The sequence below is a fragment of the Acanthopagrus latus genome, chromosome 12, assembly GCF_904848185.1.
Source record: "Acanthopagrus latus isolate v.2019 chromosome 12, fAcaLat1.1, whole genome shotgun sequence".
Classification (NCBI taxonomy): domain Eukaryota; kingdom Metazoa; phylum Chordata; class Actinopteri; order Spariformes; family Sparidae; genus Acanthopagrus; species Acanthopagrus latus.
The window spans coordinates 10878308-10898447 of NC_051050.1; the positions used below are offsets into that span (position 1 = coordinate 10878308).

General features: G+C 40.3%; 1 protein-coding gene across 1 annotated transcript in view; it reads right to left on the bottom strand.

Annotated features, from left to right (window-relative positions):
- The window catches only part of LOC119029739 (matrix metalloproteinase-17-like), an 89674-nt gene that overhangs the window by 10693 nt on the left and 58841 nt on the right, over positions 1-20140 (bottom strand). The window contains exons 4-9 of the mRNA XM_037116804.1: positions 14607-14893; positions 5829-6005; positions 5124-5226; positions 2549-2631; positions 1699-1851; positions 1290-1547 (exon numbers count right to left, since the gene is read on the bottom strand). Coding sequence (XP_036972699.1) covers positions 1290-1547; positions 1699-1851; positions 2549-2631; positions 5124-5226; positions 5829-6005; positions 14607-14893 — 1061 coding nt within the window. The remainder of the gene's footprint in view (positions 1-1289; positions 1548-1698; positions 1852-2548; positions 2632-5123; positions 5227-5828; positions 6006-14606; positions 14894-20140) is intronic.

Consider the following 20140-nt stretch of genomic DNA (forward strand, 5'->3'; position numbering starts at 1 on the left):
CTAAACAACCAGAGAGAATAAATGATGGCTGTGTATATTTCTGCAAACCACAGATATGTTGAAAGTTCCTTTACGTTGCAACTTTACAAATTGCTGTGGTTATGGTCAAGTTAGGTTTAGACATGTAAATTGTAATTGTCGCAACGTTTTATAAAAGACACTTTTTTCGTTGTCTACCAGTTGTCCAGGTGTCTTGCCAAAGAAAACAGATTATTTTTGCCAATACCACAGCGGAATAAGGTCATGGCATCTCACTATAAATATGCAGCAGTTCAGTGCTTCAAAATGTTGAAACGCTATCTTGAACACTCCCTACTCATATGGAAGTCAGTTCATGTTGTCCGAACATGACATGACATGTTTTGTAGGAATGATAGACATGAAACGTACAAATCGAACATATATCTGAGGTTTGCAGAAACATACAGTGCCAACTTTTCTGCTGAGTATCTGCTCAGTATCTTCTGCCCTTCTCCCAGACTACAGAGCAGCCTCCTTCCTCAGGCTATGACACTCCTCAATTCATCATCCGCACTTCGACATAAAAAAAGTTTATTTTCATGCCTTTGATTTTTCATGATTATTAATTTCATCATTTTTGTTTTGTAAGTGGCATAAAGAACAGCAGCAGCATGCATTAATTTTGTATACAAACCTGCTGACAGAATAATGACTAAAAGAGCCAGAGCACATTTGTCATATTATATGTGTGTGCAGGCAGTGTATAGTATTCACTTATATCAGATAATATTTCACCCAAGCTGTAATTTGTTTAGAATGATGATAACAATCATCAGCTCCGAAAAAGCTTCCAAACCTTTACTGGGGAAACTGCAATGGTTTGGCTTCATGTAAAGATAAACTGAGCTAATTGTTTGTGGCCTTTGGAGATGGCGCTGCCAGCTACTACTGCATAACGTTCACTTCTGCCAAACTCAGCACTAACGGTTTGAGGGTAATTTTCACATAAAATGAATGTTTCCAGCTCCATGTTAAGAACACTTCATTTATTCCTCTTTCCAGTTTCCTTCCTGCCACATAAATCTTTAAAAACCTGTGAGAGCTTGTTGAGTAGTTTTCCACTGATGAGGAAAATCTGTTCATGTTTATTTGGTTCATTTCTAAAACTCATGTAACTTTATAGGTACAGAGCATAAAGATAAAAATGTTTCAGTGCCTTTCTTTTACTTTATCATCTTGTGAATTACCCACCCAGCAAAGAACCAACTGAGCCAGTTAACTGAAGTAGAATGACAAGTAAAGAAAGAGTTGATGTTGTGGTTACTCACCATCAGACCACCTCATGGCGTCATCCAGGTTTGGTGGCAGCCCCTTCCACAACGTGCTGTCTTTAGGATAGCCCAGGTCCATACGTCTCAGATGGTCGTCGTAGCGCCAGTAGTGGTTGTCCTTGAAGAAGTAGGTTTTGTCGTTATGTAGCCAAACAAAGGCTGCATCCACTCCGTCCGAGGGTAGACCAAAGTCGGTGATAGGACGAGGATACCCCTCCTCTACATTATTATCCTTAAATACCCAGTACTTTAGACCTAAAGAGGGTAGAACCGAGGACATAATTAAAGGGAGAGACCAACCTTTATCATATGAAACACTTGAAAAATACACCACTGTAAATTGTGCCTTATATGAGTCAGTCAACTAAATTAAACAAAACTTCAAATCAGACAGAGATAGCCTTACCTTTGAAAAAGACAATCTTGTGGTCCCCTGGCCTCTCGTACACAGCATCCACACTGTCCAGATTGGGTGGAAGGCCCCTCCAGAAGCGATGGATCTGCGCAGGGTGCAGGGACACCAGGTGCTTCTCACGGGTCAGCCGCCAGAAGTACCTTCCTGTGACAACGAGGAAGTGGTTAGCGCTTGAAACAAGAAAAGCCATGTTTAGTTAGAACACAGTGTACTGTCCCTGCAGTAATGGCCCTACTACTCCCTCATATCGACACAACTATTAAAGTGATTCCTCTTAAAAAGATAACCATTTTCTTACCTTTGGCTACTTTTATCTGCCTGTAAAAAGTAAGACGAAATACAGCAGCTGGGCTTGTTCTAAAGATTTGAGGTGTATCTAATAAGGTAGATGACGGAACATTAGCCAGTAGAAATGATCAACTGTTATGTTTTAAGACATCTTTTCCAAAATCACCTTATCGAACATGTTTTGGTGAATGGAATCTCCCTATAAATATACCAGCCACTTTGACCATTAAGCCAAAAACATCCATTCCAAGCTCAACAGATAACAAGTATACAGCAAAACAGTCTGGGCCCTATGGGACCATTTTGTTTAGACTGCAGAATATGTGGTGGTGTGTGAGCCTGTGATACGAGCCCTGGGAGCCACACATGGCTTGGCTTTCTATTGATCGTAGAGCCACCGCTCTGTCCCGTGCCCAGCCCCATGTCCCTTACTCTTCCATTTTATCTCCTCTCCATTCACCTCCTTCTCTCTCCTCTCTCTCCCTGTCACTCTCTATCTACCTGTCTGTCTGACTATCTCTCTTGTTTACTTTCTCATTTTAAGCCTGAATACCTTTGAAAAAGAAGGCCTCCCCTCTTATTTGGGCCACGGCATCAAAGTGACTGGTGCATCTGTCGGGTGCATCTCGCGCCAGACTGAAATAGGAAAATGGAGGACGGAGGAAAGAGAAGTTGAAGAGAGAAGAAGTTCGGAGACACTGGCTTGAAATTTATATTTTGAACATTGAGCTTATTTATACATAAAACATTAATCAGACTCACTTATTCTAAGGTATGCAGTTCACGGACAGACCCAAGCCAGTTAATTCCATTTGCATACAAAATAACCCAGCTATGTGATAATTGCAGCCACCTGCTGAGAGAGACTGACTGTGTGCATGTGTGTGCATGTGTTTCCTTCAATTAAAAAAGGCTAAACATTAGGTGAAACGCTATCATGCTGACATGGTGAGGTCCCCCAGTGCATTTATCCCTAGGGCTAATAAGTGATTTAAAGCACTGACGTGGTTGGCCTGCCAATGAGGAAGCCATTAGCACCACAGGGCTGCCACTGTGAGTGGGTGGCTGCCCTCGTATTATCAACAAAGATCTCCATTCAGAGCTCTATTAACGTGACACCTCTGCCTAGCAGTCGGCATTTGTGACCCATGTCAAACATAATCCAGTTTTCCTTGCACCGTGACCTGAAATGCTGTGAAAGGCTAGTATCAGTGAAGAAATTCTGATTTCAAATGTCTGTTTAGTTAAGAACCAATGCAAGGTCTGTGTATGTTAGTGTGAGTGTGTGCATGGAGGCCAGCAGGCATTTGATGTTGTTTGTCAGTGTAGTTAGAAACACAGTTTGATCACTCCCTAGGCAGGTTGCCCTCTCTTGATCCTACTAATTCAAAAGACACATCAGAGTCCAGTTAGCTCACTTGCAAAGCAACCAGGCCCAGTTATGTTTAGTAGTAATTAGCATATCAAACTTAATAAGGGTGGTAGTATGGCAAGCTGATAAAAAATAAATAAATAAATAAACAGATGTGTTGGTCAGTGCATATACATTCAAAAATGAATTGAGCTGGACTGGATTGCTCTGCTGATGTACCGCACACACACACACACACACACACACACACACACACACACACACACACACACACACACACACACACACACAAATACACATACATACATACATACATACATACATACATACATACATACATACATACATACATATAGCCACAGTCCCAGAAATACAGAGATGATACTAATAAGACATTTCTTGGTGGGAAGGAGAGGTAGCAGCATGACAGCCTGGTGACTGCTGTGAGGAATCGTGTGAAAAAGCAGACAAAGGACTGAATTCTAAATTCAGGGCATCACTCAAAATTCACTTATGGTTCATGTGCTGTGTACTGCTGTGCATATAGAGTGGGTCTGTGGGTCTGTCTAAGTCTTTGGTCCCGACTGAGATATCTTTACAGCTACTGTATCCACGGTCCTCAGATAAGGATTTCTAATGCTTTTGACATTCCCATCATCTTTCCTTTAGTTCCACCCTCAAGGCATGTTGTTAACTTTGTTTTAAGGCTGTTTGCAATCAGCCAATCTTTCCCTAATCATCACAACTCTTGGGGCTAAAGATTCACCTGTACATACTGACTAATAGTAATTAGTCCCTCAACTATTTGACTGTAGAAGTTCCTGCAATGTCATCTGCTAGACAGATAATCAGTAAATGGCCAGATGAACATGAAATGTGTGGTCATGCTGGCGAATGAAATTCTGTTAAACAACTGGCAACAAAATCCAACCAATATCTAAGTGACTTACAAATTAAATAAGTAATTGAATTACAAATTACTTGTATAGATTGAGCTGGGATATAGATAACTGGAATCTGTTATTGTTAGATATTCTGAGGTATTTGTGCCTGTCTCTGATTGTTGAGACGTTTCTAATTGGTTAAAGTGATGAATGATTAATCATCAAAATCTCTAGTATTAATAGTTGAAATTGTTAGCTCAAGTAATGATTAAATAGCAGACAGCTCTACTTTGCCTCTCCAAGTGTGAATGCACACTTGTCAAACTGACCTACACATTGTTTCATACATTTTTTTTTTGTTTTTTGTAACATCTGACATTAGATCCATCAGTGACAGCTGGACAATAGGCAGTTTAAAATCAGTTCAAAGTAACACAGTTGAACAGGGCAGGTTGTGACGATGAAGGAGTCCTTGAGTGCTACTGACAGGACTGCTGGGGTATGTCTCGCAGAAATAGATTGGGAATCCAGTCCTAGTGGCTCTGCACTGCAGTATTTAGGGTCTGTTAGTAAGTCGTTTCACTTTTACCTGCCTGTCTGTGTTCATCTATAGGAGACATTTATTACAGCTTCGGCTCCACCATCTGCACCGAGGCAGTGGAGAGACAGCTGGTCAGAACAGTGGCCTGAGGGAGCATTAAAGGGAAATACAAGTGTGTGTGTGTTCAGAGGGCCAGAGGAGAAGAGAAAGAAAATCAGAGAAAGAGAATAGAGGACTGTTGCTGTACAGGTTGAAGTGAAATATTTCATGGATTAAATAATGAGCATAGTTCTCTGTGTTGCACTGGACGGACATCAGATCGCTTACTCACAGGAGAGTGGATCTGTTTTCAGGAAGGTCCAGCAGGACGGGAGGTTCAGCCGTCTGGGCGGGGCTGCCTGGTCGGTTTGTGTGGGACACTGAGTCTCTGACACCTGAGTGGGATACGTGATTAAAGATCAAACAAACACACACACAAAAAAGACAAGGCAATTCATTGTAGTCGCTTTGCCGCTTTCTTTGTTTTATATCAGTGTCAGCTTGATTCCAAAGAGTTTTTGAACTCAGTTAACATTTGAAGTCTGTAAGCGAAACAAACACGTCAAAGACGTTTGAACTTGGGACCAGTTCTGTGAGGTATCTTTTGTCTAATTTCTGTTATTCCAATTAAACACATTATTTATGAATTGAAAAGCTGAACAATAGACATTCTGCTGTTTGTCTTTCATTGTACCATTGTTTTGTCTTCGTGTCTGCCCTCTTTTTAATTCGATTCATCTGGCTTCCTTACAGCACTGTCCATCAGCATTCTTTCCTGCACTTTAGTCTTGTCTTCAGGATCATTAGTCTCTCCCACCACACACCGCTGCTCTCTTTATCAGTAAATGGTGTGATAAGGTCATATGCCATAAAGAGCTCCAATTAACTCAATGCATGTTTTCATTAATCAATAAACGTGTTCTACAAAGCTCATCAATTACTTGCTTTTCCTCTGTCACACACATCCACACACAGACTGAACAGTAGATGGCCGTACCATAAAGCTGCCAGACGCGGACCTTGTCTTCGTAGGGCAGGTCATATTTCAGAGGGTCTCCTACAGGACCCTGGTAGTACGGCCTCATGATGGACTCTATGGCTGAAGTGTGGACCAGGCCGATGGCGTGACCGAACTCATGGACTGCGACCGCAAACAGATCCATCCCGTGAGAGTCTAAAGAACACAGAATGAGAGAGAAAGAGACAAAGAATCAATAATGCTACCAATTTTAAAATAACAAGATGAAGTGAAAAATGCTGTTTTAGTCTTTTTATCACATTTGTCTTGCTCCATATCTCAGGCCCAACAGTGGCAAAACAGCCATTTTGTAGGTGTTTTTAATGGTATTTTAGAGTTAGTAACTTTCTGGGAAAGCATTAAAGATGGTGAAGACTCATCCTGTGAGCAAATGTAATTTTCACTTATGTGACAGTTTCCTCCTTGTGATCATACAGTAACAACCTTAGCAAAACAGTTGCCATGTTGTTGTTTCAGACTCAACACGTGAAATAATTCTAGTTCAGAAGTACATAACAAATGCATGAGATGATGAGGCTTCAGCTAGGTTCAACCATATTTTGATGTAAGACTGTTGACCTTGGCGGAGGTCTGTGCCGTTCTAGTTAGTGTTCTAGCAAAGGGTTTTTCTGTCCAGCGATATGTTAATATAAAAGATATTTGGCCAAAGTTGATATATTCTTAAAATAAAAATCAAATAAATGTTTTTGTCGTGCACTTACATTTTTAATATGGCATATTTGACGTGGAACTGGAATAAATCTCTCCAGTTCTGCACATAGAATATCTTTTCTTTCCAACAATATTTTCTGTCCAGGCTAGTAATAAATTACAAGAAAATTGAAAACTCAAAAGCTTAGAGCAGCTCCTCTTTCCTCACTCTCAACAGTTCAAGACGACTTTTGGGTTGTCAGAAGAAACAACGGATATAGAAGAAAAGGTGCAGAGGTACTAAAGTAGAGGCAGCTATAGCACCTTCAGCAAGTCATCCATTACTTCAAGTTTAACTGCTGACATCTCAGCTTACATAGCTCACCTCGCTTCTTAAAGTTTGTGACTTTGGTGCAACCAACACAAACCCTGTTTGCATGTTTATCCCTTTTATGAGTGAACTCTATACGTCGCAAGTTAAGAGGCATGACAGGCAGCTCTGGTGGCTGTGAGTGCTGTTAGGCATGTGGTGTAGTGAGATAACTATGGTAATACTGCCTGAGCCCCTGGGCTGCCAATCAAAAGTCAAGTGCGGAAAGACACCTAAAGAGACTGCAGGCTATTAAAGCACATTTCCCTCGATGTTCAACTAAAAAAGAAAAGGCAAAGCCTCCGAAAACTCCGTGTCTGGCTCTGCTAAGCAAGACAAAACCCGGGGTTTAGAGATTCAGATTTGCAAAAATTTGAGTGCTAGCGTGTCAAAACCAAGCTAGCTTACGGTTCCTTGGTGGCTAAGCTGAAGTCTATGTTTTGTTAACCTCATGTTGGCCTCCGCTTGGGAACATCTCAGTGCTGTGCTCTGTCAAAAGACAAAGGACAATTGGAGACATGCACTTGTGCTTACAGCACCTGGGATTTTCAGAAGCCAAATGCCAACTCTAATCTACTGGAGCACATGGCGCAGAGAGGAAAGGTGGATAAAGGCAGGGATCGAGGGGGAGAGAACAGGGATTCAGAACAAAGTAGGTACCATGTCATCGTATTTACAGTCCATCAGAGGCTGACGGAAAAAATCATAATGCCTGCGGACAGAGTCAGAGCTGAGAGATTTGGGTGGATGAGCAAGACTCATTGAGTTAGACACTCATGGCAGAAAGACAGAGAGAAGGAAGGAGAGAAAGAGACGTAGAGTACAGGCAGTAGCAAAATGATACGGATGAATGTTCGAGGGCATGAGCAGCAGCATATATCCAACTGTTTTCAGAGTTTCATAAAATATTGTATTAAAAATCTCATTACTCTGATGCACATCTAATAAAATATTTTAAGGGGAATGTCTACCTTGGATAGAGCATGATATATCCAGAATGCTACCAACATAGCCTGCGGCGTTGAGTTAAAAGTTTAATAAGGATGGCGTCCCATACGGTGGATGGAAAGACGCAGGAGCACAACTTGCCGAAGGCTATCCTTTTCATTTGATGTGAATCCTTGTAGTATTGTGACCTTGCAATACCATGCGCCGTAATGAATCTAGGATACTTCTGAGATATTTGAGGGACATGATTGTTTTTACTATTTAAAGCAAGTCAAACCATGTTAAACATGTTGGGATGAAACAGCACTATAGCAGTCAGTTTGTTCATTAGGGCGAAGGTAGAATTAACAGAGGACTATGATAAAGGAATTCCAGCAGTCGCCCTGGCAGTTTAAATCAAAAGCGTGGGAATATATTGGAATTCAAATGGTGCCGTGGGAAAGTGATTTAGAATTCATTAAACCTGAGACAAACACAGATTCTAAGAGTTTAATAAAATGAAAATGGTAGTCCTTCCTCATCAGAAAAAATACTATATGTGTTAACTGTGAAAGCAGCAGCAGCAGAGGAGGAAGTTAGGGGAAGTCATATTAAGAGCGAAAGTCCACCGTTAAACACAGGACAAAGTCAACTATGAGTTATTTTAACAACTGATTAATTTATGTAGTTACGTCACGCAGTTATGTAACTTAAGTGACATATGTAAGTAAGATACGTCCATTACTTAAGTTACATGAGGAGGATAGGTATTAGGTACCCAGACCATGACATTTTCTTAAACGTAAGCTACCTAAGTAGTGTTAGTGGCCAAACTTAACAAAGTGTTAATACCTAAACCTAACCAAGTTGTTTTCTGCTCTAAACGTAGAAGTTTTGGTGCATCAACCTGACCAAGCAGTTTTAATTCCTAAACCCAACCAAAATGCAAATGTATTCCACAAGAAAGGTCCACTACGCCTGTCACTGCACCATGCAACGGTCAGGTTGTTTTGAGAATGATAATAGATTGGGAGTCCCTGGTGATCAACCTATCCAGGCTTTTAGGTGTGCAGATGTGTTAGAGGCTGGTCAAGGATAAACATTTAAGGGTCTCAATTTTATGCACAAATTGTTCAAGCAGAACAATTGTTGTGCTTCAGTGAGCGCCAATCCACTCGGGCAATATCTGCATTCCTACGACACACATATCGTGTACCTGCATTTTCTACCCTTAGAGTGAGGATGCCATTACCCCGACCATATACACTAGATTAATGCAATGTAACTGATAAAACTTTTTCCCAGGGGAAATCAACTTGAATTCTTGGAAAATTAGACCTCTGCACTTTGAATTATTTGAGTTTATTGAGCTCTGTTTTAGAATAGAAGTTAAGCTATATAGTTGTGGAACCATACATTTGAGAATGCTGATCAAAATATATACTAGTGAAACTTTTTATATTTGAAAAATAAAGCTGTAGGTACTTTATCATGGGAAAACTAAATAGTGCTTATGAATTACTTAAGTTATATCTTAAGCATGAATACCAATATATTGGTCAGCCTCTGCTATTGAATATAACATTTCCTTTTAAGCTAGTCGGTATGTTTTTAGAGACCCTCTCAGTGATTTTGGCCTGGCCAAGGAAACGTGGATACAAGGAGCAATTATGTCTTGTCAGAAATTAATAGAGAGGAATTTAAGTCTGCATTGGCTCCTTTTGTGAATATTAAATGTGTTAAAGTAGGAAAGTCGGCAGCTATGGAAAAAAACTATCCATCACTCCACTGAACAGACTGGATGGCTGCTGTACAAAACAGGAGATGTGGGACTGCCACATCAATGGTCCAAATTTAATTAAGACATTTTCAGTTTGCAACAGTGAGCAACAAACAACATGCAGGCACATCTGGCTCAAAACCATCAATGGGTACACAATAAGGCAGAACAAAGGATGCAACCTGTTGCTTTTTCTGACCAACAGACTCAATTCTACACATCAAATGAGGACAAAATGATGTTTTGAGTGCAAAAACACTAGTGGCCCAGTAATAGGTAACCAAATTCACTTGTACTATCTCAATCTGAAATTACAATTGCAACATATTAAGTTATCTCTCCAACCCAACGTGGAGGCAGAGGTGATCATGTGACCCTTCTTCTAACAAGCCCTCAGCTTGTCTCAGTTTGCCACTGAAAATGGATGAAGCGGGTCCCAGGAACAAGAAAAATGCTTTCAGATTTCACTCTGTTTGGTGCCTTGCCTGAAATCAGACAGGGCTGTCAAAGTGTTACACTGTTTCCACATTCATATTCAGAATCAGTCAACCAACGGAGTGGGCGGATTCAAACGTCTGGACCCAGGCTATACGAGACCTTCCCCTTTATTGACATTTGCCTCATGTCTCACTTGCCTGTCTTGTCTCCACTCTGCAGACTGAAGTCATGCATAATTTTAGCCTTTCTCTTCTTTTTATAATCTTTTTGTCAGTAATGATGACTTTTGATCACCTTCTGCATGTTTTTTTAGATCTATTTTACAGAGCACTATGAATGTTAGATGGTTTAAGAGTAATTTCACTTTCACATCCTTGTATTTAATCTATTAATCTGCAGTTTACAACTGCTTAGTGTCGGAATCGTAGGAGCTGCCTGGAGTAGGTAACTAAAAGTGAACTGTAACTCCTGGAAAAATAGCCTAAATGTCAGGCTGTAAAAAAACACCACAGAGCTTCAGAGTTACACAGTTAATTGGGTAGCTATTATCCTGTCCAGTGCATTATAATGAAAGAGAAGATTTGAAATTTTCCAATTAGCCAGGACCTTGGCCTAGGGTTAAGTCCCAAATTGCTCAAGGCATTTCAGTTCCAAAGTATGAGTATGAGAAAGATAGCGAGTGGCATCATCTTGTTTTTTATGGCATACCAAATAACATTTTCTTGAGTATACTATTTGTTTATAAAATCACATAGACTTTCATTCTGTTCTAAAAGAATGCCGCAAAATCAAAGGCAGCAGTTTCCAGTGCAGGGTTGTTTGTATTAGCATTGATTGACCATAAGAAACCGAGCACAGCCGGGGGAAAACGAGGCGGGTGGCTGATTTAAAAATGAAAAAGTCTGATGTGTTTTATTTGATGTACATTTCCTTTATTGCAGTGAGTGAAAGATGTAACCTTGAATCCAAGAACAGGGGACTAAGTGGGATGATTCACAGCTGGCATCGTTTCACCCTCGCACACAGTGAAGGCTTCCTCTATTAGACTGCCACCACTGCCTTTATCCAAATTCATGGCTGGAAACCATTATGGGTTTTTTTTTTTTTATTTCAAAGAGAAATAGATTCAGGTCATTAAGACAAGAACAGACCCCTTACCCCTCCCCTCTGTTATGCCCTGCTCCCATTAACCAAACCCAGATCTATACAGATGATTCTGTAAACTATTACACCATCATGCCATCATGTTCTGCCACTGCCCCCGCCTGCCGTGAGGTCTAATTGGAGCAGATTGAGGCGCTGTAACATATGGCTCACAGCTTTACTGGGGCAACAGCAAAGAATAGAGATGAACCCAAGTCCTGGCTGCATCACAGAGTCACCGGCTGGTACAGTCAGCATCATCCACACCCATCCTACACCCCTACATCAAGAGCTACATTCACATCTCTAGGGAGTCAGTAGGACAGCATAGCGCGCCCCTGTCCCCCAGGGGCCATGGAGAATAAAATATTATTTATCTGTGTATTTACACACATACAGTAAGCATCATTTTTCCTGTCAAAAAAAACCCCAAAAACAACCTTATTAGCATGGGCTGCTACAAGTGTTACCTTATCAGTACTGGAAGAAGTATTCAGATTCTCTATATAAAAAATTAAAGTTTGACATTTATGGAAATATGCTTATTAGCTTTCTCACTAAGAGTTAGATAAAAAGATTGAAACCAGTCACATATTGCTAATTATGTGCAAGCAGCTGGTTAACATAGTTTAGCAAAAAGACTTGATATGTCCCGGGGTGAGAAAATCCACCCCCATGTATAACTCACTCAGTAAAAACACTGTAATCAGTGTGTTTAAACCATACGAGAAGGCAGGTTATACTTGCTTTACTCATCAGAAAAAAGATTGTATTCTGTAGGTTGACTGTGAAAGCAACTTCCTACGACCCGTATTTGTGTTTCTTGTTCTGTGGCAAAGTCTAGCGGCTGTAGAGAACCAATGAGAGGAGGAACTCTGTAACTACATAAAGTCACATCCTTTGGACTGTTACAAAGAATGTAATGTAAGAATGTTTTGTGCAAAATCTTCATCTGTCACGACAGCTGTTTCTCTCTGAAATGTAGCGGGGTAGAAGTACAATAAAATGGAAATACTCAAGTTGAGTTCTTTCCAATAGTACAGTATTCGAGTAAATTAACTTTCCACTGTTGCTATACAGAAAAGTGGATATTTCTGCACAACACAGTGTGTCCACAACCCAGGAAATCTCATCACTCAGTCTGTGTCCAAATCACTCTCTTATCGATTTGTCATCGAAGCAGTTGTTTGTCGACATCAGAGATTGAAGTTTTGCCTCCATGTCTGGAAGAGACATTTTTCTGTCATCTTTTCATTGCCAAAAATCAAAGCAAACATTTAGCTGCAGTGGCTAGAAGTTCTTGATTCACTTTAAATATCATGCTTTTGTCTTGTTTAATCTTCTCTTCCTAATTATCTGTCAAGACATTTAAAACATTCAGTTAGTGTGGAAATCCTATGGCATATTTAACAATCAAGTTTGTTCTTTATAAGTGATCTGTACACTTAGTTTTCTTTTATTCATGGCTAAAAACAAGAAACCATGGGTATCAGTAGCACATTAGATCGTTTATGGCAGATGGAGGAAACACAAAGACGCCTTTAATGCCTCCTAATGAGCTTGTTTTAATAATCACCACTGCTTAAATCACTACTCTGAATTCTGCGTTTGAAGCCATTGTATGTTATATTCATGGTTCTAACATATTAAATATTAATTATAGAATTTGGAACTTGAACAAAGGGTAGAAGCACAGCTTGGCTCCAAAATCCAGTCAGCGTTCTAGTTTTGAATAAGTCTTCGTGAGTGTGGAAGTTACCAGGCTCTTTTTCAGTTTTCTAGATCTTACTGTTTCTGTCTCCTCATTTAATACTGATCTGGGAGTCTATAAGAAATGTTCCCCAGACTATCATTCCATACCCACTCTCCCTCGCCATTCTTCCATCTTAGTTAAACCAGCCCAGTCGCCAGAATAAAATGTTGGCAGTTAATGTTTCTGCAAACCACTGATAGTTAGTGTTTGTACACGTACACAGCTCATATTGCCTTTTTTTTTTTTTTTTTTTTTTACAATACCTGCCACATCAAGTTCACATTACATTTTCATGACCTGACTTTCATATCTTGAGCTGGAGGGAATAGTGTTCAAGTTAAAGGCAAGGAGGCAGCCAAGACAGTGATTGCACCATCTGTGAGTGCTGGGAATCGATATTTATTATTCGTTAAAATATAATTAATTAATACAATTATTATAGTTAATTAATGAAACGTAGGTAACTATGATTCATTGAGCACGGGGCACCACCCTGAAATTAGGGATCAGTAATCAAATGATATACCTTTAGTCTCAAAGCCTGAAATTACTGAAGGCATAAATCTGAGCACTGACCATCTCAACCAGCTGTTATTATAATATGGGATTGTGCAAAATAATCACAGATACTACTCAGTTAAAAACAGCGTTTATTAAAGCTTTCTCCAAAACATAAACCACCTACTTCAGTAAACAACAGTTGTTCTCTAGAACTAGCACCACAAAAATATAAGCAAGCCACAAAAATACATGACATACATTACATACGTGTGTATGTATGTGTGTATACGTGTGTATGTGTGCGCACGCCGGAGTCCTTTATAAAAACTACAAAGATGGCAGAACGTGGCTTGGGAAGTCACGTTCACCGGACTACAAACTAGTGGGCGTGACTTCTCGTCGGAGAGACAACAGGAAGCGCTGAACCTGACTTGGCAAAGTCACGCAAGAACACGGAATCCGAGGTGATGATTTGCATCCATGCGTGAGTTAATAAAAGGGGAAAGCTGTTAAGCGAGTGCTCAGCAGACAACAAAAAAGTAACACAACCACCATGTGGCACACAGCGGCCCTCTCTCCATCAACTAGTGGCCAGCAAGTGAATCGAGGTTCGTTTATCGTCCGCTGATTGAGGCGGAGTACGACATACTGTGATCATACACGGCGGCAAAACCACACAAGCTATCCACAGAGTGGATCAGCATAAATGAGCTCCTAGGAAGTGTAATAACACGTTTAGCATACAGTGCAGTCAATCATACGTAGGACTTGGCGGTCCATTCACAACAAAACATAAGCGCAACAAAAGCACGCCACAAACACACACACACACACACACACACACACACACACACACACACACACACACACACACACACACACACACACTCTGTTTCTGCCCAAACAGTAGCCTCTTACTTGGGTCGCTACTGAATGAAACCGTAGTCTCATCACAGCATCACGTTACCCTGGAAATGCAACGTGCAGTGGGGTCTCCTGACCTTTAAACTGTGAGTGACGTCATTGTGATCCAGGCAGAATTTCCTGGCCCGCATTCAATAGGTACTGGGTGAAAGTTTTTGGGGTGTGTCACACCTTGTTGCCGTTGGTTCAGTTCCAGAACCAACATTTAGTCTGCCAATTCTGTTGCATAATAAAGTGCAAGTGTACAACATTTGAGAAAAAGACGCTCACCTGGTGATCTGAAGGTCCAGGCCTCGTCATCATCAAAGTGCGTATCCCCAGCCGTGAACCTCTCGCCGGGGAAAAACGCGTGCGCCACGGTGCCGCCCGGCCCGTCAAAGGGATACCCGTCATTGTGGTCGGCCTTAGTGAAGTCGATTTGAATGTCTGCATCACTTCCTGCCACCTCGTGGAAGTTCAGCGGCGCAATGTCACTCCAGACTTTCAAGGCGTAGTACATCAGGGCGCGAACAGTGTCCCTGCCCAGTAAGGCCGAATCCTTAGGGAATGTCCTCACTCTGAGAGAAGAGACAAGAAGAGGACAAGGAGAAGGGATGAAAAGAAGTTTATCCAGTGCCAGAATTTCACTCTCTATAAGTTGTGTTCATCTCCTCAAACAGGCCTAAAGCATCTAACACCCTTTGGATTACGCTGTGAAACAGTTTAATGGAAAAATAAACTGTGATACATGTATAAAGGCATCTTTAATCCTCACACTCAATCTTTTAACTGCCATGTTTATCAAGGTTTAAAGGGGAAAACTAAAAGGTGAACACAAATGCAGACTCAGGGGAGGCAGGATCAGGGGGAACAAAATGCGAGCTTTATTTAACTGACATATTCTGGACTAAAACAAAGTACAACCAAAAAGCAATGTTCAAATCAAAAATGCAAAATAAAAAAAATCTAAATCCAAAACAGGAGACTGGAGACACAAGAGGAAACACAAGGAACTTGAGGGGGACATCACTCAAACACCAACAAAAAACTGACAAAGTCTACATGGGAAATCAAGGCTTAAATACACAGACACACTGATGAGGGAACGGGGAACAGGTCGGGAGAGAGGAGGTAGGAGGACAGGTGAGATAATGAGGGAAAGACACAGAGGAGAAGGCATAAAGGAAACAATACTGACAGACAGAGGGAGACAAACATGCAAGGAGGAAAAAGAAAAGACAGAGGGGAGAACATCGAGGAAAGCGCACAGAGGAGAACACTGAAGAGACACAAAAAAAAATAACAAAACATAAGACACAACACAAATACATCATGTTGATCATAGATTTTCTGATTCATAACAATAATAGTTATGTTTTTTTATTTATTGAGACTTTGGTGCCCCTCTGTAGTTGTGAATTAAAAAAGGGACAAAGTTAAAAGAGTGTGTTTTTTGCCACCCATAAAGATGACTTCCTGTACAGTTTTTGGTGCTGCTTTGACATAGTTTGCCTTGAAAACTGACTCAGACTCAGTGAAGCAGTTTCTAACTGGAATAAATCACTACTTGTATGAGGAACTCTCCTTTTGAGGAAAAGTCTAATACAGTATGTTAGAGCCATGTGAGTGTTAAATGAGGCAAACTAATTAGCAGATTGGAAGTCTGTTAGTTCTAGTTGTTCAGTTTCAGCCAAAAGGCTCATCTTTATTTGCTGTTCCTGGGCAGGTTTATGTTAAATATCTAGGTTAGTGTCCAGAGACATTTTGGTGAAACATGTTTAACTATGAATACATAGTGTGTGTCTGGATTTTGATATTGAACCTAAGCAGGTGTGATCTACATTAATGGGTTCATAGAACAAATATAAACATGTTACCTTAAGACTATCCATCATCTGTGCTGTAAATAACCAGGGGAATTACCAAACACAGCGGCCATTCCATTATAACATATCATTAGTTTACAGCTGCCAACACAAATTAACAACTTAACATGTCCTCTCAAGTGGACACTACCTGGCAAAATATTGTACTCTATGTTCCAGGTCAGCAGTTCCCTGCAGCAGAATTCATTGAATAAAGAAACAGGGCTTTATGGGACACTTCAAGCTCTACTGTTAAGATACAGAAATCTATCGAGATTGTGAGCTGTGTTTAGACCTTTCTGTTCACCAATCTTAATTCTGATGAATCGCAGGTGTTTTATTTGTATTTTTTTAAAGAAATGATAATGTCAGACTCACAGCAACTTTTGCCACCAGCTACATTTCAGACCTTTGATCCCCATATGAGCTCTGGCAGCAGCTGTTCCGATGACTTGGCTTGCAGCTGAGCTTGACCGGACCTTTGCTGTCAATGTCAAACTTCTCAACACCTGCCAGAGGAATCCCACCATGAGAGCTCTTTAGTCCTTTAACTCACTCCTCAACTTGTACGTGTTCAATCACTTAACGCAAGATCTGTTCTGTTTTTACCACTGACTCTGCTTTTTCTTATTCATCGCTGCTTCCTTTTTATCCACCCATCAATGTATTCATCTATATATTTATAACTACAGACAGACAGTTATTCTTCTCTCCTTCAGAGTACTCTTGATTTTTCTCTGTAGAAGTTTTCTCCTTCTTATTTAATTTTAACTTCTATATTTCTTTGTCTCACCTTGATAGGTCATATGATGCATGCGATTGGTTTTCTTTTAGGGGCCCACGCCTTGTAAGTGTTGTTTATGTAATCTTCCTTGTCCTTTCCCTTTTTCTGTGCTAAAACAATGATAATAGGTCCTGGAACAACCAAATATGTAGATTTGTTTGATTTCAGCATATCATTTCTGTTTGGGTTTCCTTTCCAATAATAATGAAATTTAATCAAACTGTTTGTTTGAATTGTGGTTCATTACAATTAGGCTATGTTTTCAAGGTAGAAAATCATCACATAGTGAGGAAAAATATATCAGGCAATTAAATGAAAAATGCTGATGATAAATTTGATGCCTTCTGAATGGGAATTGAATCACATTGCAAGGCAGCAGAGAGCACCACCATGAATAGTGCCACCAATGGCTTCCACCTTGTCCCTATTATATTCCATTTGATATCTCAAAATCTGAATAACTTTATTGATTTAGTAAGGAATATTTCAGTTACAATACCAATTTGCTTGGGTATAAAAGACATTCTGAGTAAAATGATACTGTAAACTGCACGAGGAACCCTCTGAACATCAAATTTTTACATGCTGCGACAGGGTTTCTCATCTAGTGTCTGTGTTGGTGTGTGTGGTTCATCATGGTGAAATGTGGTCCAGGAGGCTATGTAGTGGGAACTAACACAGACACAGGTTTGAGTGTCAGTCCTTTGGTCAGATAGTTGCTAGTGCAATAACTTCACAATAAGAGACAAGCAGGAGACTTTACAGGTCCATAGTTAGGATCAAAACGAAAGCTGAGCTGTCTGAGTTTGACAACAAAAGAGGAATGACATGTGGTTTAACAAAAGAAAAGTAGAAAAAAAGAAGAAACTTGTGCAGTTATTCAAGTATAGATTGCTGAGCTGAACCCAACCTTGAAATCCCTGTCCCTGTGTCCCAGCAGAGGACAGCGCTGAGCCCATAAATGGCACTGAAATGCGGAGAAGCTCAGCATAGTTATCAATCACATGAACATTTTGGTAGTAACATTTATCCATCAGTGTGGAGGATAGCTTTTAGAGATTTACTCTGCAAGAAGAAAATATTGCTGCATTTTGGTGCTTGAAGGATGTTAATTTCAGTACCTGACACAGATCCACAAGAAGAGGCTTATATTGAAAGATCTATCTCTGGATTTTTATGAATCTGTATTGGATCATTCAAATGAAGAATTCTTTCTTAAACCCAGTCACGGCTAATGCAATACATTAAAAGCCTTTAGTAGTCCTATGAACACTCCTTCATAATGCAGTATATCAATGTATAATAACAGTAAAGGACAGGAGCATAATAATAATAATAATTTATCATACAAATTAAACTTCTGTCACCCTCGTTACTTCCTTCCTTCCTTGAAATCCTTCGCAGCTTGCTAACATCTATAGTTTCAGCCTACATCACTGCAGCGCCCACTTCAGCTGCCTGTTCGTCTGCTGCTACCACAATGTCTTTAGCACACCCAGTGATGCGAACAAGTTCATTAGTGCGGCTAATTAATGCATTAATTAGCAAATATGTCTGTGTCAACATGTTGTCACAGAACACATGGGCGGTATTAGCAACATTAGCTTGAAGCAAGACGGACATTGTAGTTTGAAAATGAGTTTTTAATTCATTAAGATGCAAATGTGTGCAGCAACTTACTTCGAAAATCTAATCAGATCACCTGCTCCGTGGAGAGATCTGTGGTGTACAGTAAGTATGAGGTGTTTTTTTTTTTTCTTGTGTTGATTTGTTCCTAACAAAAATGTGCCCACACAGTCCACTTATTCACACCACCAGAGCATCTGACCCTCACTGCAACGCCACAGTTAGTCAAGGTCACCGCTAATGGTTCAACCTCCACAGACAATTCACCCGCTTATTAGTCCTAATTCAGACGGACGAGGGGTGGGTGATTGCGCACCTCTTTGTGTTTGTGTGTGCGCGTGTGTCTCTGTGAATGTTGATGAGAGGGAAAGATGGAGCGGTAGAGTGCATGGTTTTGTCAGTGTCAAAGAATGTTTGTGTGTGTGTGTGTGTGTGTGTGTGTGTGTGTGTGTGTGTGTGTGTGTGTGTGTGTAATTCCAGGTAAGTCCGCCAAGGTCAGAGCAGTCCTGCCCTGCATCTGAGATGAACTGAGGAGTCCCAGGGAACTGCTCATGTTTACATGAGGAGACTATAGATGGATAAAAAATGAACGGGGTGTCACTTTCCTGCGGTACCACTTTATGCAGAGCAGGTCAGGGATCTTGTCAGTTTGTCAATATTACGCCTTGATTTTAACAACCTTATTGATTACGACTGAATCAAGTGACCAAGGGTGGTCAGACCTGATTTTTTTTTTTTGTTTAAAGGCTTGCCCTCATGTCTACCCATGTTCTAATGTGCTGCTGTCAAAGAATGTATCTTTTTTTTTTCATATAGACTATGGAGAAACACTGTGTGCCATGACAATGTCATATACTGTACACATAGCCTATATTCTGTCCACAAAAATCTGTCATTTGCCTGAGGAAATTAAAAAAACATGCCATGCACTGGTTAAATATTTCATCCAATTAAAAACTCTTAAATAATTTAGTGTTCCTGAGCCAAGCCATTTCCTATTTTTCATGGCACAAAGGTACAGTGCAGTGTCTGAAAATGGAAATGCAGAACTTGTTAAAAACTTTGGAGGATTTCTTTGTATGCCATGGGTCATGGCTAAGCAGATACATTTACCTTAATGTATCATTTTCTGAAGTGATTACTTATTTTTTTCAGTGGGTAATTGAAAGGAAAGGAATTTGTTGAATTAATGTTTCATGACCAAAACTCGTGACCAACATTCCTGAGAGATATTCTTGGCTAAGGGCGGACTGTGATTAAATAGAAATGCTCAAATAAGCTAACGGGACAGTTCAACCCAAAATCAAAAACACATATCATTCCTTTTCACCTGTGGTGATATTTATCCATCTCCGTGTTACACTGTGAGTTGCTGAGTTTTGGGGATATTGGCTGTAGAGATATCAGCTATCTATTGAATATAATGGAACTAGATGGCACTCAGCTTGTGGTTCTCAAAATCCCCCCAAAATACAGTAAAAAAAAAATCAACAGCAACGTCTCTTTAGAGAAATCAGCTTACTCAAGATAATCCACAGACCTGGATGTGA